Below are 23618 nucleotides of genomic sequence, written 5' to 3' on the forward strand. Positions count from 1 at the left end.
TCTGCCTCTACATTTATTCCCCCTCTGTCCCTCCCTCGTCTGCCTCTACATTTATTCCCCCTCTGTCCCTCCCTCGTCTGCCTCTACATTTATTCCCCCTCTGTCCCTCCCTCGTCTGCCTCTACATTTATTCCCCCTCTGTCCCTCCCTCGTCTGCCTCTACATTTATTCCCCCTCTGTCCCTCCCTCGTCTGCCTCTACATTTATCCCCCTCTTTCCCTCCCTCGTCTGCCTCTACATTTATTCCCCCTCTGTCCCTCCCTCGTCTGCCTCTACATTTATTCCCCTCTGTCCCTCCCTCGTCTGCCTCTACATTTATTCCCCCTCTGTCCCCCCTCGTCTGCCTCTACATTTATTCCCCCTCTGTCCCTCCCTCGTCTGCCTCTACATTTATTCCCCCTCTTTCCCTCCTCGTCTGCCTCTACATTTATTCCCCCTCTGTCCCTCCCTCATCTGCCTCTACATTTATTCCCCCTCTTTCCCTCCCTAGTCTGCCTCTACATTTATTCCCCCTCTTTCCCTCCCTCGTCTGCCTCTACATTTATTCCCCCTCTGTCCCTCCCTCGTCTGCCTCTACATTTATTCCCCCTCTTTCCCTCCCTCGTCTGCCTCTACATTTATTCCCCCTCTTTCCTTCCCTCGTCTGCCTCTACATTTATTCCCCCTCTTTCCCTCCCTCGTCTGCCTCTACATTTATTCCCCCTCTTTCCCTCCCTCGTCTGCCTCTACATTTATTCCCCCTCTTTCCCTCCCTCGTCTGCCTCTACATTTATTCCCCCTCTTTCCCTCCCTCGTCTGCCTCTACATTTATTCCCCCTCTTTCCTTCCCTCGTCTGCCTCTACATTTATTCCCCCTCTGTCCCTCCCTCGTCTGCCTCTACATTTATTCCCCCTCTTTCCCTCCCTCGTCTGCCTCTACATTTATTCCCCCTCTTTCCCTCCCTCGTCTGCCTCTACATTTATTCCCCCTCTTTCCCTCCCTCGTCTGCCTCTACATTTATTCCCCCTCTTTCCTTCCCTCGTCTGCCTCTACATTTATTCCCCCTCTTTCCCTCCCTCGTCTGCCTCTACATTTATTCCCCCTCTTTCCTTCCCTCGTCTGCCTCTACATTTATTCCCCCTCTTTCCTCCCTCGTCTGCCTCTACATTTATTCCCCCTCTGTCCCTCCCTCGTCTGCCTCTACATTTATTCCCCCTCTTTCCCTCCCTCGTCTGCCTCTACATTTATTCCCCCTCTTTCCCTCCCTCGTCTGCCTCTACATTTATTCCCCCTCTGTCCCTCCCTCGTCTGCCTCTACATTTATTCCCCCTCTTTCCCTCCCTCGTCTGCCTCTACATTTATTCCCCCTCTGTCCCTCCCTCGTCTGCCTCTACATTTATTCCCCCTCTTTCCCTCACTCTCTGCCTCTACATTTATTCCCCCTCTTTCCCTCCCTCGTCTGCCTCTACATTTATTCCCCCTCTTTCCCTCCCTCGTCTGCCTCTACATTTATTCCCCCTCTTTCCCTCCCTCGTCTGCCTCTACATTTATTCCCCCTCTTTCCTTCCCTCGTCTGCCTCTACATTTATTCCCCCTCTTTCCCTCCCTCGTCTGCCTCTACATTTATTCCCCCTCTTTCCCTCCCTCGTCTGCCTCTACATTTATTCCCCCTCTTTCCTTCCCTCGTCTGCCTCTACATTTATTCCCCCTCTTTCCCTCCCTCGTCTGCCTCTACATTTATTCCCCCTCTTTCCCTCCCTCGTCTGCCTCTACATTTATTCCCCCTCTGTCCCTCCCTCGTCTGCCTCTACATTTATTCCCCCTCTTTCCTTCCCTCGTCTGCCTCTACATTTATTCCCCCTCTTTCCTTCCCTCGTCTGCCTCTACATTTATTCCCCCTCTTTCCTTCCCTCGTCTGCCTCTACATTTATTCCCCCTCTTTCCCTCCCTCGTCTGCCTCTCATTTATTCCCCCTCTTTCCCTCCCTCGTCTGCCTCTACATTTATTCCCCCTCTTTCCCTCCCTCGTCTGCCTCTACATTTATTCCCCCTCTTTCCCTCCCTCGTCTGCCTCTACATTTATTCCCCCTCTGTCCCTCCCTCGTCTGCCTCTACATTTATTCCCCCTCTTTCCCTCCTCGTCTGCCTCTACATTTATTCCCCCTCTGTCCCTCCCTCGTCTGCCTCTACATTTATTCCCCCTCTTTCCCTCCCTCGTCTGCCTCTACATTTATTCCCCCTCTGTCCCTCCCTCGTCTGCCTCTACATTTATTCCCCCTCTTTCCTCCCTCGTCTGCCTCTACATTTATTCCCCCTCTTTCCCTCCCTCGTCTGCCTCTACATTTATTCCCCCTCTGTCCCTCCCTCGTCTGCCTCTACATTTATTCCCCCTCTTTCCCTCCCTCGTCTGCCTCTACATTTATTCCCCCTCTGTCCCTCCCTCGTCTGCCTCTACATTTATTCCCCCTCTTTCCCTCCCTCGTCTGCCTCTACATTTATTCCCCCTCTTTCCCTCCCTCGTCTGCCTCTACATTTATTCCCCCTCTGTCCCTCCTCGTCTGCCTCTACATTTATTCCCCCTCTTTCCCTCCCTCGTCTGCCTCTACATTTATTCCCCCTCTTTCCCTCCCTCGTCTGCCTCTACATTTATTCCCCCTCTGTCCCTCCCTCGTCTGCCTCTACATTTATTCCCCCTCTTTCCTTCCCTCGTCTGCCTCTACATTTATTCCCCCTCTTTCCTTCCCTCGTCTGCCTCTACATTTATTCCCCCTCTTTCCTTCCCTCGTCTGCCTCTACATTTATTCCCCCTCTTTCCTTCCCTCGTCTGCCTCTACATTTATTCCCCCTCTTTCCTTCCCTCGTCTGCCTCTACATTTATTCCCCCTCTTTCCTTCCCTCGTCTGCCTCTACATTTATTCCCCCTCTGTCCCTCCCTCGTCTGCCTCTACATTTATTCCCCCTCTGCCCCTCCCTCGTCTGCCTCTACATTTATTCCCCCTCTGTCCCTCCCTCGTCTGCCTCTACATTTATTCCCCCTCTTTCCCTCCCTCGTCTGCCTCTACATTTATTCCCCCTCTTTCCTTCCCTCGTCTGCCTCTACATTTATTCCCCCTCTTTCCTTCCCTCGTCTGCCTCTACATTTATTCCCCCTCTTTCCTTCCCTCGTCTGCCTCTACATTTATTCCCCCTCTTTCCTTCCCTCGTCTGCCTCTACATTTATTCCCCCTCTTTCCTTCCCTCGTCTGCCTCTACATTTATTCCCCCTCTTTCCTTCCCTCGTCTGCCTCTACATTTATTCCCCCTCTGTCCCTCCCTCGTCTGCCTCTACATTTATTCCCCCTCTTTCCCTCCCTCGTCTGCCTCTACATTTATTCCCCCTCTGTCCCTCCCTCGTCTGCCTCTACATTTATTCCCCCTCTTTCCCTCCCTCGTCTGCCTCTACATTTATTCCCCCTCTTTCCCTCCCTCGTCTGCCTCTACATTTATTCCCCCTCTTTCCCTCCCTCGTCTGCCTCTACATTTATTCCCCCTTTTCCCTCCTCGTCTGCCTCTACATTTATCCCCCTCTTTCCCTCCCTCGTCTGCCTCTACATTTATTCCCCCTCTGTCCCTCCCTCGTCTGCCTCTACATTTATTCCCCCTCTGTCCCTCCCTCGTCTGCCTCTACATTTATTCCCCCTCTGTCCCTCCCTCGTCTGCCTCTACATTTATTCCCCCTCTGTCCCTCCCTCGTCTGCCTCTACATTTATTCCCCCTCTGTCCCTCCCTCGTCTGCCTCACATTTATTCCCCCTCTGTCCCTCCCTCGTCTGCCTCTACATTTATTCCCCCTCTGTCCCTCCCTCGTCTGCCTCTACATTTATTCCCCCTCTGTCCCTCCCTCGTCTGCCTCTACATTTATTCCCCCTCTTTCCTTCCCTCGTCTGCCTCTACATTTATTCCCCCTCTTTCCCTCCCTCGTCTGCCTCTACATTTATTCCCCCTCTGTCCCTCCCTCGTCTGCCTCTACATTTATTCCCCCTCTTTCCTTCCCTCGTCTGCCTCTACATTTATTCCCCCTCTTTCCCTCCCTCGTCTGCCTCTACATTTATTCCCCCTCTGTCCCTCCCTCGTCTGCCTCTACATTTATTCCCCCTCTTTCCTTCCCTCGTCTGCCTCTACATTTATTCCCCCTCTTTCCCTCCCTCGTCTGCCTCTACATTTATTCCCCCTCTGTCCCTCCCTCGTCTGCCTCTACATTTATTCCCCCTCTGTCCCTCCCTCGTCTGCCTCTACATTTATTCCCCCTCTGTCCCTCCCTCGTCTGCCTCTACATTTATTCCCCCTCTGTCCCTCCCTCGTCTGCCTCTACTCTTTCCTCTTTCTTTGTATGCCTTTTCTTTCCCTTCTGTTTCAATATTCACCTCATCATTTCCACTAGTACTCATCAAACCGTCCTCTCTTCCGCCTTCTCATCCCTCCCTCTTTACTCTCCTAGAGGGCCCTGTGTATTCCATGTGACTCTCTCTTCCCCCTTCTCATCCCTCCCTCTTTACTCTCCTAGAGGGCCCTGTGTATTCCATGTGACTCTCTCTTCCGCCTTCTCATCCCTCCCTCTTTACTCTCCTAGATGGCCCTGTGTATTCCATGTGACTCTCTCTTCCGCCTTCTCATCCCTCCCTCTTTACTCTCCTAGAGGGCCCTGTGTATTCCATGTGACTCTCTCTTCCGCCTTCTCATCCCTCCCTCTTTCCTCTCCTAGATGGCCCTGTGTATTCCATGTGACTCTCTCTTCCACCTTCTCATCCCTCCCTCTTTACTCTCCTAGATGGCCCTGTGTATTCCATGTGACTCTCTCTTCCCCTTCTCATCCCTCCCTCTTTACTCTCCTAGATGGCCCTGTGTATTCCATGTGACTCTCTCTTCCCCCTTCTCATCCCTCCCTCTTTACTCTCCTAGATGGCCCTGTGTATTCCATGTGACTCTCTCTTCCCCCTTCTCATCCCTCCCTCTTTACTCTCCTAGATGGCCCTGTGTATTCCATGTGACTCTCTCTTCCCCCTTCTCATCCCTCCCTCTTTACTCTCCTAGAGGGCCCTGTGTATTCCATGTGACTCTCTCTTCCGCCTTCTCATCCCTCCCTCTTTACTCTCCTAGATGGCCCTGTGTATTCCATGTGACTCTCTCTTCCCCTTCTCATCCCTCCCTCTTTACTCTCCTAGATGGCCCTGTGTATTCCATGTGACTCTCTCTTCCGCCTTCTCATCCCTCCCTCTTTACTCTCCTAGATGGCCCTGTGTATTCCATGTGACTCTCTCTTCCGCCTTCTCATCCCTCCCTCTTTACTCTCCTAGATGGCCCTGTGTATTCCATGTGACTCTCTCTTCCGCCTTCTCATCCCTCCCTCTTTACTCTCCTAGATGGCCCTGTGTATTCCATGTGACTCTCTCTTCCGCCTTCTCATCCCTCCCTCTTTACTCTCCTAGAGGGCCCTGTGTATTCCATGTGACTCTCTCTTCCGCCTTCTCATCCCTCCCTCTTTACTCTCCTAGAGGGCCCTGTGTATTCCATGTGACTCTCTCTTCCGCCTTCTCATCCCTCCCTCTTTACTCTCCTAGAGGGCCCTGTGTATTCCATGTGACTCTCTCTTCCGCCTTCTCATCCCTCCCTCTTTACTCTCCTAGAGGGCCCTGTGTATTCCATGTGACTCTCTCTTCCCCCTTCTCATCCCTCCCTCTTTACTCTCCTAGATGGCCCTGTGTATTCCATGTGACTCTCTCTTCCCCTTCTCATCCCTCCCTCTTTACTCTCCTAGATGGCCCTGTGTATTCCATGTGACTCTCTCTTCCCCTTCTCATCCCTCCCTCTTTACTCTCCTAGATGGCCCTGTGTATTCCATGTGACTCTCTCTTCCGCCTTCTCATCCCTCCCTCTTTACTCTCCTAGATGGCCCTGTGTATTCCATGTGACTCTCTCTTCCGCCTTCTCATCCCTCCCTCTTTACTCTCCTAGATGGCCCTGTGTATTCCATGTGACTCTCTCTTCCGCCTTCTCATCCCTCCTCTTTACTCTCCTAGATGGCCCTGTGTATTCCGTGTGACTCTCTCTTCCCCCTTCTCATCCCTCCCTCTTTACTCTCCTAGATGGCCCTGTGTATTCCATGTGACTCTCTCTTCCCCCTTCTCATCCCTCCCTCTTTACTCTCCTAGATGGCCCTGTGTATTCCATGTGACTCTCTCTTCCCCCTTCTCATCCCTCCCTCTTTACTCTCCTAGATGGCCCTGTGTATTCCATGTGACTCTCTCTTCCCCCTTCTCATCTCTCCCTCTTTACTCTCCTAGATGGCCCTGTGTATTCCATGTGACTCTCTCTTCCCCCTTCTCATCCCTCCCTCTTTACTCTCCTAGAGGGCCCTGTGTATTCCATGTGACTCTCTCTTCCCAGTCACTGGTGTCATTACAGAGGTTTCATTTCACACTTTTATTTGTCAGGAGAGAGCAAATAAGTTGACTGAGTGGGTGGGTGTGTGTGTGTGTGTGTGCATGCACGCATGGTGTGTGTGTGTGTGCATGCACGCATGGTGTGTGTGTGTGAGTACGTGCTGGGGCGTGTGTCGTTCCCCCTTTTGCCTTCCCTCATCATAAGCCTCATTAACTCCAGATGCTTAATCCCTATGCATCGCATCTTGTCCCTCTACAGACACACCGACACACACACACACACACACAGAGAGACCTCAGCCTTGAACTTTCAAGCCAAACTTGCCACAGAAACACTCAACCTCCACTACAATATGACCTGAAGCACTTGAGAGAAGAAAAAAAAGAGAGAGAGAGAGAGAGAGAGAGAGAGGGTGGGAGAGGAGGGAGAGAGAGAGTCAAGGGGAGGGATTGCTTTGAAAGCATCTCAGGGGAAGAAGTATTTCCCTCAGCCCTCTGTTTTAGTTTCAACACTTTAAGATGACTCTCCTTCTCTCATCTCTCCAGCCTGTGATGTAGTGGTGCATGAAGTGCAAGAATGCTATGAATGTGAATCGATTTCAGAGTGTGTGTGTGTGTGTGTGTGTCTGTCTGTCTGTCTGATTAAGTGTGCACTTGCATCGGCACATGGTACTTACGAGGTGTGAAGCATGTGCATCAATGTACAGTATGTTATTGTATTCACATAACTGCATTTATATTAAAGTACATTTCTATTTTTACAAGATATTGTGTGTGTACATGTGTCTAATGCTCTACCCTCCTGTCTCTCTCACTCACTCTATGTTTCTATCTTACCCTCCCCCTCTTTCTGTCTCCCTCACTCTCACCTTCTCCCCCAACCTCTCCACTCTCTCCCCTCTCTCTCTCTCCAGTGTGGAGCATGACTTCAGGCAGCAGGAAGGCAGGTTCCAGCCAGTGATGGAGACTCTAGACAGGGACTATGATTTTCCCCTCCCTGTCCCCAAACCTGCCCCCACCCACCCGAACACCAAGACCCTCGTCAAGAAGCTACGCAAGAAGTGCTTCTGGTGGCTGTAGACACACACAGACACACTCGCCCACACACAGCCATCGCCGGCGGTACAGTCGCCATGAAGACATTCCGGACTGCTGTTACCATGGGGATTGGACAGGTGTGTGTCTATGGACCATGGGGACAGCTCCTGTTTCAATGTTGTTGCTATAGGAACTGTACACCTGTTATGGTATCTATGGAGATCTATGGTTCATCTCTGACATGGTTGGAGAGCGAACAGTACATCAGCCCACAACTATGGGCTGATTGATAGTTACTTTAACCCAAAGTCTTGGTACAGTTACTGAGCTATGGATTTAGGGGAGACACTAAACTTTGACAAGAGTTCAGTCTAGAAGGCTGTGACAGCGGTGACCTTTCCTTAGTTCTAACATCTGTCAGATGAGAATTCATAGGTGATGGACCATGTCACAGTGAAGAGAGGAACTCTACTACCTAAACAGAGACGATTCCATCATCAAGCCCTTTAGAGAGTGACAGGCCGTGCAACCAATCAACAGTCTCCCAGACTTGACTGACAAAGCGAGGATCCATTCAGGATTCCCTCCGAGTGCACCAAACACAAAGACAATAATAAACACTCCACTCTACGAGCTTCCACTCTTCCACAATGCTATTGGTTATAACCCAAGCTCAACCAATTAGAATCAGCCTTTGCTTCTAAGACCACGCCCTATTTACTGTTTAACCAATCATCAGCACCAGACCCTAACCTGCCACATCAGTGCTTTTTTATAAACCATACCAGTGTAAGATCTCCCACAATGCTCTTCTTCTTCCTCTCACTGTGTTTCTGCAGCTGTTTGTAACAGTTATATTGGGATCCAATAAAGGTGTGTATTTTAAACAAAACATGAAGAGTCAGCTTGAAGAGTGATTGGCTAAAGCTTTTTTTGTGCCATGATGACTCACATAAAGCACTTTTGACTACCACCATTTAGAATGAAAATGTGGTACTATGGATGGATGGTAAGAACTGAGGGGTTAGTCTTGGAGGGTAATACTGTGGTACTATGGATGGATGGATGGTAAGAACTGAGGGGTTTAGTCTGGGGGGGTAATACTGTGGTACTATGGATGGTTGGTAAGGACTGAGGGGTTAGTCTGGGAGGGTAATACTGTGGTACTATGGATGGATGGATGGTAAGAACTGAGGGGTTAGTCTGGGGGGGGAGGGTAATACTGTGGTACTATGGATGGATGGATGGTAAGAACTGAGGGGTTAGTCTGGGAGGGTAATACTGTGGTACTATGGATGGATGGTAAGAACTGAGGGGTTAGTCTGGGGGGTAATACTGTGGTACTGTAGATGGATAGTAAGAACTGAGGGGTTAGTCTGGGAGGGTAATACTGTGGTACTATGGATGGATGGTAAGAACTGAGGGGTTAGTCTGGGAGGGTAATACTGTGGTACTATGGATGGATGGTAAGAACTGAGGGGTTTAGTCTGGGAGGGTAATACTGTGGTACTATGGATGGATGGTAAGAACTGAGGGGTTTAGTCTGGGAGGGTAATACTGTGGTACTATGGATGGATGGATGGTAAGAACTGAGGGGTTTAGTCTGGGAGGGTAATACTGTGGTACTATGGATGGATGGTAAGAACTGAGGGGTTAGTCTGGGAGGGTAATACTGTGGTACTATGGATGGATGGTAAGAACTGAGGGGTTTAGTCTGGGAGGTAATACTGTGGTACTATGGATGGATGGTAAGAACTGAGGGGTTTAGTCTGGGAGGGTAATACTGTGGTACTATGGATGGATGGTAAGAACTGAGGGGTTTAGTCTGGGAGGGTAATACTGTGGTACTATGGATGGATGGTAAGAACTGAGGGGTTTAGTCTGGGAGGGTAATACTGTGGTACTATGGATGGATGGTAAGAACTGAGGGGTTTAGTCTGGGAGGGTAATACTGTGGTACTGTGGATGGATGGTAAGAACTGAGGGGTTTAGTCTGGGAGGGTAATACTGTGGTACTGTGGATGGATGGTAAGAACTGAGGGGTTTAGTCTGGGAGGGTAATACTGTGGTACTATGGATGGATGGTAAGAACTGAGGGGTTAGTCTGGGAGGGTAATACTGTGGTACTATGGATGGATGGATGGTAAGAACTGAGGGGTTAGTCTGGGAGGGTAATACTGTGGTACTATGGATGGATGGTAAGAACTGAGGGGTTTAGTCTGGGAGGGTAATACTGTGGTACTATGGATGGATGGATGGTAAGAACTGAGGGGTTTAGTCTGGGAGGGTAATACTGTGGTACTGTGGATGGATGGTAAGAACTGAGGGGTTTAGTCTGGGAGGGTAATACTGTGGTACTATGGATGGATGGATGGTAAGAACTGAGGGGTTAGTCTGGGAGGGTAATACTGTGGTTCTATGGATGGATGGATGGTAAGAACTGAGGGGTTTAGTCTGGGAGGGTAATACTGTGGTACTATGGATGGATGGTAAGAACTGAGGGGTTTAGTCTGGGAGGGTAATACTGTGGTACTGTGGATGGATGGTAAGAACTGAGGGGTTTAGTCTGGGAGGGTAATACTGTGGTACTATGGATGGATGGTAAGAACTGAGGGGTTAGTCTGGGAGGGTAATACTGTGGTAGTATGGATGGATGGATGGTAAGAACTGAGGGGTTTAGTCTGGGAGGGTAATACTGTGGTACTATGGATGGATGGTAAGAACTGAGGGGTTTAGTCTGGGAGGGTAATACTGTGGTACTATGGATGGATGGATGGTAAGAACTGAGGGGTTTAGTCTGGGAGGGTAATACTGTGGTACTATGGATGGATGGTAAGAACTGAGGGGTTTAGTCTGGGAGGGTAATACTGTGGTACTATGGATGGATGGATGGTAAGAACTGAGGGGTTTAGTCTGGGAGGGTAATACTGTGGTACTATGGATGGATGGATGGTAAGAACTGAGGGGTTTAGTCTGGGAGGGTAATACTGTGGTATTTGAAAGTGTATAATAAAGGTGTAATAAGTAACTAAACTGAAAGACGGACTGAAGCAATCAATACTTCCTCTCCAAGAAAATACCAAGTCCCTTGTTTTTAATCAGAACTCCATTTTTAAGTCAAGGCCCAAATGGAATTGGCCACCAGCCACCAGCCACCAGCAGGACCCAAGCAACAATTTGAGAAACACTTAAAGGACTGAAGAGAATCATTTAGAGGGCAACCAAGGTAAAGATCAATAAACTGGAAAGCATCTTCTACAACTGCACTAATTATATGGTAGGAGACTATGGAGGGCAGTATGGGAAGCCAAGTCAATTGGGTTGGAGCAAAACCCTGCAAACACGTAATCGTTGCAAAAAATATATTTCACCTTTATTTAACCAGGTAGGCCAGTTGAGAACAAGTTCTCATTTACAACTGTGACCTGGCCAAGATAAGGCAAAGCAGTGCGACACAAACAACAACACAGAGTTACACATGGACTAAACAAACGTACAGTCAATAACACAATAGAAAAGTCTATATACAATCTGTGCAAATGAGGTAAGATTAGCGAGGTATGGCAATAAATAGGCCGTAGTGGAAAAATAATTACAATTTAGCAATTAAACACTGGAGTGATAGATGTGCATAAGATGAATGTGCGAGTAGAGATACTGGGGTGCAAAGGAGAAAAAATAACATTATGGGGGGAGAAAAAATAACATTATGGGGATGAGGTAGTTGGGTGGGCTATTTACAGATGGGCTATGTACAGGTGGAATGATCTGTAAGCTGCTCTGACAGCTGATGCTTAAAGTTAGTGAGGGAGATATGAGTCTCCAGCTTCAGTGATTTTTGCAATTCATTCCAGTCATTGGCAGCAGAGAACTGAAAGGAAAGGCGGCCAAAAGAGGAATTGGCTTTGGGGGTGACCAGTGAAATATACCGTATGGAGCGTGTGCTACGGCTGGGTGCTGCTATGGTGACCAGTGAGCTGAGATAAGGTGGGGCTTTACCTAACAAAGATTTATAGATGACCTGGAGCCAGTGGGTTTGGCAACGAATATTAAGCGAGGGCCAGCCAACGAGAGCATACAGGTCGCTGTGGTGGGTGTATATGGGGTTTTGGTGACAAAATGGATGGAACTATGATAGACTGCATCCAATTTGCTGAGTAGAGTGTTGGAGGCTATTTTGTAAATGACATCGCCGAAGTCAAGGATCGGTAGGATAGTCAGTTTTACGAGGGTATGTTTGGCAGCATGAGTGAAGGATGCTTTGTTACGAAATAGGAAGCCAATTTAAATTTGGATTGAAGTTGCTTAATGTGAGTCTGGAAGGAGAGTTTACAGTCTAACCAGACATCTAGGTATTTGTAGTTGTCAGAACCGTCCAGAGTAGTGATGCTAGACGTGCTGGCAGGTGCGGGCAGCGATCGGTTGAAGAGTATGCATTTAGTTTTACTTGCATTTAAGAGCAGTTGGAGGCCACGGAAGGATAGTTGCATGGCATTGAAGCTTGTCTGGAGGTTAGTTAACACAGTGTCCAAAGAAGAGCCAGAAGTATGCAGAATGGTGTCGTCTGCGTAGAGGTGAATCAGAGAATCACCAGCAGCAAGAGTAACATCATTGATGTATACAGAGAAAATAGTCAGCCTGAGAATTGAACCCTGTGGCACCCCAATAGAGACTGCCTGAGGTCTGGACAACAGGCCATCCGATTTGACACATTAAACTCTGTCTGAGAAGTAGTTGGTGAACCAGGCGAGGCAATCATTTGAGAAACCAAGGCTGTTGAGTCAGCTAATAAGAATGTGGTGATTGACAGAGTCAAAAGCCTTGGCCAGGTCGATGAATACGGCTGCACAGTAATGTCTCTTATCGATGGCGGTTATGATGTCGTTTAGAACCTTGAGCATGGCTGAGGTGCACCTATCAGCAGCTCGGAAACCAGATTGCATAGCGGAGAAGGTACGGTGGGATTTGAAATGGTCAGTGATCTGTTTGTTAACTTGGCTTTCGAAGACCTTAGAAAGGCAGGGTAGGATGGATATGGGTCTGTAACAGTTTGGGTCTATAGTGTCTCCCCTTTGAAGAGGGGGATGACCGTGGCAGCTTACCAATCTTTGGGATCTCAGACGATACGAAAGAGAGGTTGAACAGGCTAGTAATAGGAGTTGCAACAATTGCGGCGAATCATTTTAGAAAGAGAGGGTCCAGATTGTCTAGCCCAGCTGATTTGTAGAGGTCCAGATGTTGTAGCTCTTTCAGAACATTAGCTGTTTGGGTGAATTGGGTGAATTTGGGTGAATGAGAAGTGTGGGGGGTAGTATTGAAGTATTGAAATGCTCAATTATTGTGGATTTATCGGTGGTGACAGTGTTTCCTAGCCTCAGTGCAGTGGGCAGCTGGGAGGAGGTGCCCTTATTCTCCATGGACTTTACTGTGTCCCAGAACTTTTGGTAGTTTGTGTTACAGGATGCACATTTCTGTTTGAAAAAGCTAACCTTTGTTTTCCTAACTGCCTGTCTATATTGGTTCCTAACTACCCTGAAAAGCATATCATGGGGGCAATTCGATGCTAATACAGTACGCCACAGGATGTTTTTGTGCTGGTCAAGGGCAGACAGGTCTGGAGTGAACCAAGGGCTATATCTGTTCCTGTTTCAAAATTGTTGGAATGGGGCATGCTTATTTAAGATGGTGAGGTAAGCACTTTTAAAGAATAACCAGGCATCCCCTACTAACTGAAGGAGGTCCTTCCAGGATACCCGGGCCAGGTCGATTAGAAAGGCCTGCTCGCTGAAGTGATTTAGGGAGCGTTTGACAGTGATGAGGGGTCGTCGCTTGACCGCGTATCCATTACGGACGCAGGCAATGAGGCAGTGATCGCTGAGATCCTGGTTGAAGACAGGATAGGTGTATTTAAAGGGCAGGTTGGTCAGGATGATAAATATGAGGGTGCCCGTGTTTACGGGTTTGGGGTTGTACCTGGTAGGTTCATTGATAATTTGTGTGAGGTTGAGGGCATCTAGTTTAGATTGTAGGACGGCCGGGGTGTTAAGCATGTCCCAGTTTAGGTCACCAAACAGTACGAGTTCTGAAGATAGATGGGGGGCAATCAATTCATATATATTGTCCAAGGCACATATATTGTAACAAGTAGCAACGGTGAGAGACTTGTTTCTGGAAAGATGGATTTTTAAAAGTAGAAGCTCGAATTCTTTGGGCACAGACATGGATAGTAAGACAGAACTCTGTAGACTATCTCTGAAGAAGATCTGTCTGGCAGTTCTAATGCTATAGTTAGGGATGGAAATTTCAGGAATTTTGGTGGCCTTCCAAATATTTGACTGGTGAATAGTGGACTATTGCTTTGGGAAGGGGGGTAATTAGGTTTACTCACGATCAGGGCGTGTTCACGACCCATGGTTATGACTGTACGGTTGATGGTCCTGAGGAGACTGACCACAATGTCCTGAATATGCTGGAATGTGTCACCCTGAAAGAGATAGAGAGAGAGAGAGAGAGAGAGAGAGAGAGAGAGAGAGAGAGAGAGAGAGAGAGAAGGAGAGAAGGAGAGAAGGAGAGGAAGGTCATGAACCATTTGGAGTGAAAAGAGAGACATGTTTGTAAATGTTTTAGACAGGCTCATATACATACCTTTTATATCCACTCAACATCACCCACTAAGGCTTTCATCAGTGATGTCTTAGATCTCTACAACCTGACTGTTTTCTCTCTGTGTGCTTCGCCAAAGTAATTCACTGCCCCCATTTCTGCCGCCCCATTGCTGCCGCAGGTAACCTAGTGGTTAGAGCATTGGGCCAGTAACCAAAAGGTTGCTGGATCGAATTCCCTGAGCTGAAAAGGTACAAATGTGTCATTCTGCCCCTGAACAAAGCAGTTAACCCAGTGTTCCCAGGTAGGCCGTCATTGTAAATAAGAATTTGTTCTTAACTGACTAGCTTAGTTAAATAAAGGTTCAATTAAAACAACATTAAAACAATTGCTGTACCCTACATGACAGTAGAGGTGAAAGGTCATTGATTATTTGAGTCACGTAGGTATCCTCATCAACTACTGCATATTCATTTAATCTGGAATGACATGTAAAAATAATAATAATACATGTGATTCAGCTAATTCAAATCCAGTGTGGACACCTGTTACATATATGTGTCGTCCAGGGGATCCAACCCACTATCCTGGCGGTGCAGGGCCATGCTCTACCACTGAGCTACAGAGCACTGCACACTCACACTCTCACTCTCTCTCCTCCAGACAGTGTGCGTGAGCCCACTCAGTGGTGCAGCGAGGCAGCTAGCTACTCTATCCAGGAAAACATCTGCTGTGTCCTCCAGTACGTTACCTTGTAATGACCCTGACTGTGTGGCTGTTCAGCTTATTTACAGTACCTTGAGACAAGCCCTATCTTAAGCCTTGTGTTGTTCTCTAGACTTTGAAAACTGTCAGTGGGAATTATACCCAAGCTACAGTATTTAGAGCCATATCAACAGTGTGTATATGTGTGAAAAGAGAGTGTGTGTGTGTGTGTGTGTGTGTGTGTGTGTGTGTGTGTGTGTGTGTGTGTGTGTGTGTGTGTGTGTGTGTGTGTGTGTGTGTGTGTGTGTGTGTTGGTACGTGATTTAAAACCTCTTGAGCTTACTTGAGACGCAGACGTCCCACCTAGAGCTCTAGAAATGCACATGCGCGACGCTACATGCTAATAGTATTAGTTAAAACGCAAACGTTCATTAAAATACACATGTTTGGTATTGAAATAAAGCTACAGTCATTGTGAATCTAGCCACCGTGTCAGATTTTTAAAATGCTTTTCGTGCATGAGAAGCTATTATCTGATAGCATGCAACACCCCAAAAGACCCGTAGGGGATGTAAACAAAAGAATTAGCATAGTCGGCGCTACACAAACCGCACAATAAAATATAAAACATTAATTACCTTTGACCATCTTCTTTCTTTGCACACCTTGATGTCCCATAATCAATACTGGGTCTTTTTTGGATTAAATCGGTCCATATATAGCCTAGATATCGATCTATGAAGACTGTGTGGAAAACGGAAAAAAGAGCGTTTCATAACGTAACGTCATTTTTTAAAGTTAAAAATTCGACGATAAACTTTCACAAAACACTTCGAAATACCTTTCTAATGCAACTTTAGGTATAACTACACGTTAATAAGCTATAAAAATCATCAGGAGGCGATGTAAATTCGATAGCCTGCCGTGTGGAAAAATGTCCGGAAAAACACAGAGACAATGCCTCGGGTCGGTGGTCGGAGAGAATCGGTTCCCTTTGGTCGGATCTACCAAGAATCAATTCAGATTCAAATGAGGAGACTCTATAGATCCTGTGGAAGCTGTAGGTACTGCAAGCTCGGCCCCATATATTACGGTTCACCTTTAACAATTCATGGGAGTGGCGCATGGATATTTTTTTCCATCTCCAGTGATCAGATTTTCCTGCGCTTTTCGATGAAACAGACGTTCTGTTATAGTCACAGCCGTGATTTAAACAGTTTTGGAAACGTCTGAGTGTTTTCTATCCACACATACTAATCATATGCATATACTATATTCCTGGCCTGAGTAGCAGGACGCCAAAATGTTGCGCGATTTTTAACAGAATTTCCGAAAAGTAGGGGGAAGCTTAACAGGTTTTTAAAGGGATTGATTTGAGGCAGGCAGACATGATAAAATTACATTCTGAAATTGGTCACTGGATACCGTCAAGGTAAACAGAGCAGAGTGGATGTGTCATCACACACAAACAGATGTCATAGTGCAGTGAAGCAGTTGTTCCTATGTCTGAATAACTTTAAATAAGAAATTTCTGCATCTTTTTTGTATCATATCTCTCTCCCAAACCCAAACTCACCTTGACAAGCACACACACACACACACACACACACACACACACACACACACACACACACACACACACACACACACACAGACAGACACCCTCGCCTCGCTAAATCAGATCAGAGTCACACAGTGCTCCCTCTACCTCAAATAAACTCTCTCTCACAACTCCTCCTAAACACACACAGACACACACACACACTGTGCTATTCCCCAGGACATCTGTATCTGTCTCTCCCCTCTCTAGTTCAAAGACATGTTTGGCGTGACAACTTAATCAGGTACACTCTACATCCCCACGGCAATCACTCAGTCTGCAGCACAGTGTGGGAGCGTCTAGAGGAGGAGAGGAGAGAGGGAGGACAGGAGAGAGAGAGAGGCAGGAGACAGAGGGGGAGAGAGACTGTGAGTGAAGTGAAATGGGGCGTGAAGAACTATGCAAACCCCTTCTCTCTGTCTCTCTCTCTCTCTCTCTCTATACCTCCTCTCTCCCTCTCTCCTCCCTCTCTCCTCTCACTCTCCTCCCTCTCTCTCTCCCCCCTCTCTCTCTCTCTCTCTCTCTCTCTCTCTCTCTCTCTCCTCTCTATACCTCCTCTCTCTCTCCCTCTCTCTCTCTCTCTCTCTCTCTCTCTCTCTCTCTCTCTCTCTCTCACTCTCTCTCTCTCTCTCTATATATACCTCCTCTCTCCCTCTCCCTCTCCTCCCTCTCTCTCCTCTCTCTCTTTCTCTCTCTCTATACCTCCTCTCTCCCTCTCTATCTATACCTCCTCTCTCCCTCACTCTCTCCTCTCTCTCTATAAATACTGTTTCTCTCCTCCTTCTCTTTCCCTCCATCTCCCAATTCCTTCTCTCTCCTCCCTCATCTTTCTCTTCCCCATGCATCTCCCTGCTAGTCATTTTTATTTTTATCTGTGAGGGATCACTCTTTAGCCTTCCTTGTTTCTCCCCCTTCCATCTATAATATTCTCTCACATCAAATCCTTCATATTTGCTCTTTTTGTCTTGCCTTTGCCAGGCAGATAGATTTATGTGTAATCTGAGTGTTGATACACTGGATTGGGAGATGTCATATTGGCAGAACAATAATCAGTCCACATTAAACTACTACAGACAGAAAGACAGTACACACAGACCAGAGATCTATAGGGTGCCTCTGTCTGTCTGTCTCCACCTCTGTCTGTCTGTATCCACCTCTGTCTGTCTGTCACCACCTCTGTCTGTCTCTGTCTCCACCTCTGTCTGTCTCTGTCTCCACCTCTGTCTGTTTGTCTCCACCTCTGTATGTCTGTTTCTACCTCTGTATGTTTGTCTCCACCTCTGTATGTCTGTTTCTACCTCTGTATGTCTGTCTCCACCTCTGTATATCTGTCTCCACCTCTGTATGTCTGTCTCCACCTCTGTATGTCTGTCTCCACCTCTGTATGTCTGTCTCTACCTCCATCTGTCTCTGTCTGTACCCGTCTTTCTATCTCAGTATGTCTGTCTCTACCTCTGTATGTCTGTCTCCACCTCTGTATGTCTGTCTCCACCTCTGTATGTCTGTCTCTACCTCTGTATGTCTGTCTCCACCTCTGTATGTCTGTCTCCACCTCTGTATGTTTGTCTCCACCTCTGGATGTCTGTCTCTACCTCTGTATGTCTGTCTCTACCTCTGTATGTCTGTCTCCACCTCTGTCTGTCTGTCTCCACCTCTGTATGTTTGTCTCCACCTCTGGATGTCTGTCTCTACCTCTGTATGTCTGTCTCCACCTCTGTATGTCTGTCTCCACCTCTGTCTGTTTGTCTCCACCTCTGGATGTCTGTCTCTACCTCTGTATGTCTGTCTCTACCTCTGTCTGTCTGTCTCCACCTCTGTCTGTCTGTCTCCACCTCTGTATATCTGTCTCTACCTCTGTATGTCTGTATCTACCTCTGTCTGTTTGTCTCCACCTCTGTATGTCTGTCTCCACCTCTGTCTGTTTGTCTCTACCTCTGTCTGTTTGTCTCCACCTCTGAATGTCTGTCTCCACCTCTGTCTGTTTGTCTCCACCTCTGGATGTCTGTCTCTACCTCTGTATGTCTGTCTCCACCTCTGTATGTTTGTCTCCACCTCTGGATGTCTGTCTCTACCTCTGTATGTCTGTCTCTACCTCTGTATGTCTGTCTCCACCTCTGTCTGTCTGATTCACCTCTGTATATCTGTCCCCACCTCTGTATGTCTGTCTCCACCTCTGTATGTCTGTCTCCACCTCGGTATGTTTGTCTCTACCTCCATCTGTCTCTGTCTGTACCTGTCTTTCTATCTCAGTATGTCTGTCTCTACCTCTGTATGTCTGTCTCCACCTCTGTATGTCTGTCTCCACCTCTGTATGTCTGTCTCTACCTCTGTATGTCTGTCTCCACCTCTGTATGTCTGTCTCCACCTCTGTATGTTTGTCTCCACCTCTGGATGTCTGTCTCCACCTCTGGATGTCTTTTTTGTCTTGCCTTTGCCAGGCAGATAGATTTATGTGTAATCTGAGTGTTGATACACTGGATTGGGAGATGTCATATTGGCAGAACAATAATCAGTCCACATTAAACTACTACAGACAGAAAGACAGTCTCTACCTCTGTCTGTTTGTCTCTACCTCTGTATGTCTGTCTCCACCTCTGTCTGTCTGTCTCCACCTCTGTATATCTGTCTCTACCTCTGTATGTCTGTCTCTACCTCTGTATGTCTGTCTCCACCTCTGTCTGTCTGTATCCAACTCTGTATATCTGTCTCTACCTCTGTATGTCTGTCTCTACCTCTGTCTGTTTGTCTCCACCTCTGTATGTCTGTCTCCACCTCTGTATGTCTGTCTCCACCTCTGTCTGTTTGTCTCCACCTCTGGATGTCTGTATCCACCTCTGTATGTCTGTCTCCACCTCTGTATGTCTGTCTCCACCTCTGTCTGTTTGTCTCTACCTCTGTCTGTTTGACTCCACCTCTGTATGTCTGTCTCCACCTCTGTCTGTTTGTCTCCACCTCTGGATGTCTGTCTCTACCTCTGTATGTCTGTCTCCACCTCTGTCTGTCTCTGTCTCCACCTCTGTCTGTCTCTGTCTCCACCTCTGTCTGTTTGTCTCCACCTCTGTATGTCTGTTTCTACCTCTGTATGTTTGTCTCCACCTCTGTATGTCTGTTTCTACCTCTGTATGTCTGTCTCCACCTCTGTATATCTGTCTCCACCTCTGTATGTCTGTCTCCACCTCTGTATGTCTGTCTCCACCTCTGTATGTCTGTCTCTACCTCCATCTGTCTCTGTCTGTACCCGTCTTTCTATCTCAGTATGTCTGTCTCTACCTCTGTATGTCTGTCTCCACCTCTGTATGTCTGTCTCCACCTCTGTATGTCTGTCTCTACCTCTGTATGTCTGTCTCCACCTCTGTATGTCTGTCTCCACCTCTGTATGTTTGTCTCCACCTCTGGATGTCTGTCTCTACCTCTGTATGTCTGTCTCTACCTCTGTATGTCTGTCTCCACCTCTGTCTGTCTGTCTCCACCTCTGTATGTTTGTCTCCACCTCTGGATGTCTGTCTCTACCTCTGTATGTCTGTCTCCACCTCTGTATGTCTGTCTCCACCTCTGTCTGTTTGTCTCCACCTCTGGATGTCTGTCTCTACCTCTGTATGTCTGTCTCTACCTCTGTCTGTCTGTCTCCACCTCTGTCTGTCTGTCTCCACCACTGTATATCTGTCTCTACCTCTGTATGTCTGTATCTACCTCTGTCTGTTTGTCTCCACCTCTGTATGTCTGTCTCCACCTCTGTCTGTTTGTCTCTACCTCTGTCTGTTTGTCTCCACCTCTGAATGTCTGTCTCCACCTCTGTCTGTTTGTCTCCACCTCTGGATGTCTGTCTCTACCTCTGTATGTCTGTCTCCACCTCTGTATGTTTGTCTCCACCTCTGGATGTCTGTCTCTACCTCTGTATGTCTGTCTCTACCTCTGTATGTCTGTCTCCACCTCTGTCTGTCTGATTCACCTCTGTATATCTGTCCCCACCTCTGTATGTCTGTCTCCACCTCTGTATGTCTGTCTCCACCTCGGTATGTTTGTCTCTACCTCCATCTGTCTCTGTCTGTACCTGTCTTTCTATCTCAGTATGTCTGTCTCTACCTCTGTATGTCTGTCTCCACCTCTGTATGTCTGTCTCCACCTCTGTATGTCTGTCTCTACCTCTGTATGTCTGTCTCCACCTCTGTATGTCTGTCTCCACCTCTGTATGTTTGTCTCCACCTCTGGATGTCTGTCTCCACCTCTGGATGTCTTTTTGTCTTGCCTTTGCCAGGCAGATAGATTTATGTGTAATCTGAGTGTTGATACACTGGATTGGGAGATGTCATATTGGCAGAACAATAATCAGTCCACATTAAACTACTACAGACAGAAAGACAGTCTCTACCTCTGTCTGTTTGTCTCTACCTCTGTATGTCTGTCTCCACCTCTGTCTGTCTGTCTCCACCTCTGTATATCTGTCTCTACCTCTGTATGTCTGTCTCTACCTCTGTATGTCTGTCTCCACCTCTGTCTGTCTGTATCCAACTCTGTATATCTGTCTCTACCTCTGTATGTCTGTCTCTACCTCTGTCTGTTTGTCTCCACCTCTGTATGTCTGTCTCCACCTCTGTATGTCTGTCTCCACCTCTGTCTGTTTGTCTCCACCTCTGGATGTCTGTATCCACCTCTGTATGTCTGTCTCCACCTCTGTATGTCTGTCTCCACCTCTGTCTGTTTGTCTCTACCTCTGTCTGTTTGACTCCACCTCTGTATGTCTGTCTCCACCTCTGTCTGTTTGTCTCCACCTCTGGATGTCTGTCTCTACCTCTGTATGTCTGTCTCTACCTCTGTATGTCTGTCTCCACCTCTGTATATCTTTCTCTACCTCTGTATGTCTGTCTCCACCTCTGGCTGTCTGTCTCCACCTCTGTATATCTGTCTCTACCTCTGTATGTCTGTCTCCACCTCTGTATGTCTGTCTCCACCTCTGTCTGTTTGTCTCCACCTCTGGATGTCTGTATCCACCTCTGTATGTCTGTCTCCACCTCTGTATGTCTGTCTCCACCTCTGTCTGTTTGTCTCTACCTCTGTCTGTTTGACTCCACCTCTGTATGTCTGTCTCCACCTCTGTCTGTTTGTCTCCACCTCTGGATGTCTGTCTCTACCTCTGTATGTCTGTCTCTACCTCTGTATGTCTGTCTCCACCTCTGTATATCTTTCTCTACCTCTGTATGTCTGTCTCCACCTCTGGCTGTCTGTCTCCACCTCTGTATATCTGTCTCTACCTCTGTATGTCTGTCTCTACCTCTGTCTGTCTGTCTCCACCTCTGTATGTTTGTCTCCACCTCTGGATGTCTGTCTCCACCTCTGTATGTCTGTCTCTACCTCTGTATGTCTGTCTCCACCTCTGTATGTCTGTCTCCACCTCTGTATGTTTGTCTCCACCACTGTCTGTTTGTGTCTGTACCTATGTCTGTACCTGTCTCTACCTCAGTCTGTCTGTCTCAACCTCTGGCTGTCTGTCTCCGCCTCTGTCTGTCTGTCTCCACCTCTGTCTGTCTCCACCTCTGTCTGTCTGTCTGTCTCCACCTCGGTCTGTCTGTCTCCACCTCTGTCTGTCTGTCTCCACCTCTGTCTATTATCTGTCTCCACCTCTGTATGTCTGTCTCCATCTCTGTATGTCTGACTCTACCTCTGTATGTCTGTCTCCACCTCTGTATGTCTGTCTCCACCTCTGTATGTCTGTCTCCACCTCTGTCTGTCTGTCTCCACCTCTGTCTGTCTGTATCCACCTCTGTATGTCTGTCTCCACCTCTGTATGTCTGTCTCCACCTCTGTATGTCTGTCTCCACCTCTGTCTGTTTGTCTCTACCTCTGTATGTCTGTCTCCACCTCTGTCTGTCTGTCTCCACCTCTGTATATCTGTCTCTACCTCTGTATGTCTGTCTCTACCTCTGTCTGTCTGCCTCCACCTCTGTCTGTCTGTATCCACCTCTGTATATATTTCTCTACCTCTGTATGTCTGTCTCCACCTCTGGCTGTCTGTCTCCACCTCTGTATATCTGTCTCTAACTCTGTATGTCTGTCTCTACCTCTGTCTGTCTGTATCCAAATCTGTCTGTTTGTCTCCACCTCTGTCTGTCTGTCTCCACCTCTGTCTGTCTGTCTCCACCTCTGTCTGACGGTCTCCACCTCTGTCTGTCTGTCTCCACCTCTGTCTGTCTGTCTGTCTCCACCTCTGTCTGTTTGTCTCCACCTCTGTCTGTCTGTCTCTCTCCACCTCTGTCTGTCTCTGTCTCCACCTCTGTCTGTCTCTGTCTCCACCTCTGTCTGTCTCTGTCTCCACCTCTGTCTGTCTCTGTCTCCAACTCTGCATTCCTCTGTCTCCACCTCTGTCTGTCTGTCTCCACCTCTGTCTGTCTGTATCCACCTCTGTATGTCTGTCTCCACCTCTGTATGTCTGTCTCCACCTCTGTCTGTTTGTCTCTACCTCTGTCTGTTTGTCTCCACCTCTGTATGTCTGTCTCCACCTCTGTCTGTTTGTCTCCACCTCTGGATGTCTGTCTCTACCTCTGTATGTCTGTCTCCACCTCTGTATGTCTGTCTCCACCTCTGTATGTCTGTCTCCACCTCTGTCTGTTTGTCTCTACCTCTGTATGTCTGTCTCCACCTCTGTCTGTCTGTCTCCACCTCTGTATATCTGTCTCTACCTCTGTATGTCTGTCTCTACCTCTGTCTGTCTGTCTCCACCTCTGTCTGTCTGTATCCACCTCTGTATATCTTTCTCTACCTCTGTATGTCTGTCTCCACCTCTGGCTGTCTGTCTCCACCTCTGTCTATCTGTCTCTACCTCTGTATGTCTGTCTCTACCTCTGTATGTCTCTACCTCTGTCTGTCTGTATCCAAATCTGTCTGTCTGTCTCCACCTCTGTCTGACGGTCTCCACCTCTGTCTGACGGTCTCCACCTCTGTCTGTCAGTCTCCACCTCTGTCTGTCTGTCTCCACCTCTGTCTGTCTGTCTGTCTCCACCTCTGTCTGTTTGTCTCCACCTCTGTCTGTCTGTCTGTCTGTCTGTCTGTCTCCACCTCTGTCTGTCTCTGTTTCCACCTCTGTCTGTCTCTGTCTCCACCTCTGTCTGTCTGTCTCCACCTCTGTCTGTCTGTCTGTCTCCACCTCTGTCTGTTTGTCTCCACCTCTGTCTGTTTGTCTCCACCTCTGTCTGTCTGTCTGTCTGTCTGTCTCCACCTCTGTCTGTCTCTGTCTCCACCTCTGTCTGTCTCTGTCTCCACCTCTGTCTGTACCTGTCTCTA

General features: G+C 47.9%; 2 protein-coding genes across 2 annotated transcripts in view; one reads left to right on the forward strand and one right to left on the reverse strand.

Annotated features, from left to right (window-relative positions):
- Nucleotides 1–8321, forward strand: part of LOC112245020 — a 29526-nt gene extending 21205 nt beyond the window's left edge. The window contains exon 4 of the mRNA XM_042325807.1: nt 7312–8321. Within this exon, the coding sequence (XP_042181741.1) occupies nt 7312–7477 (166 nt within the window). The 3' untranslated portion in view covers nt 7478–8321. The remainder of the gene's footprint in view (nt 1–7311) is intronic.
- LOC112238187 (dedicator of cytokinesis protein 2) overlaps nt 1–23618 on the reverse strand; it is a 167746-nt gene that overhangs the window by 68588 nt on the left and 75540 nt on the right. Inside the window, exon 26 of the mRNA XM_042325806.1 lies at nt 13824–13919. Within this exon, the coding sequence (XP_042181740.1) occupies nt 13824–13919 (96 nt within the window). The remainder of the gene's footprint in view (nt 1–13823; nt 13920–23618) is intronic.

The sequence above is a fragment of the Oncorhynchus tshawytscha genome, linkage group LG08, assembly GCF_018296145.1.
Source record: "Oncorhynchus tshawytscha isolate Ot180627B linkage group LG08, Otsh_v2.0, whole genome shotgun sequence".
In the NCBI taxonomy this organism is placed as follows: domain Eukaryota; kingdom Metazoa; phylum Chordata; class Actinopteri; order Salmoniformes; family Salmonidae; genus Oncorhynchus; species Oncorhynchus tshawytscha.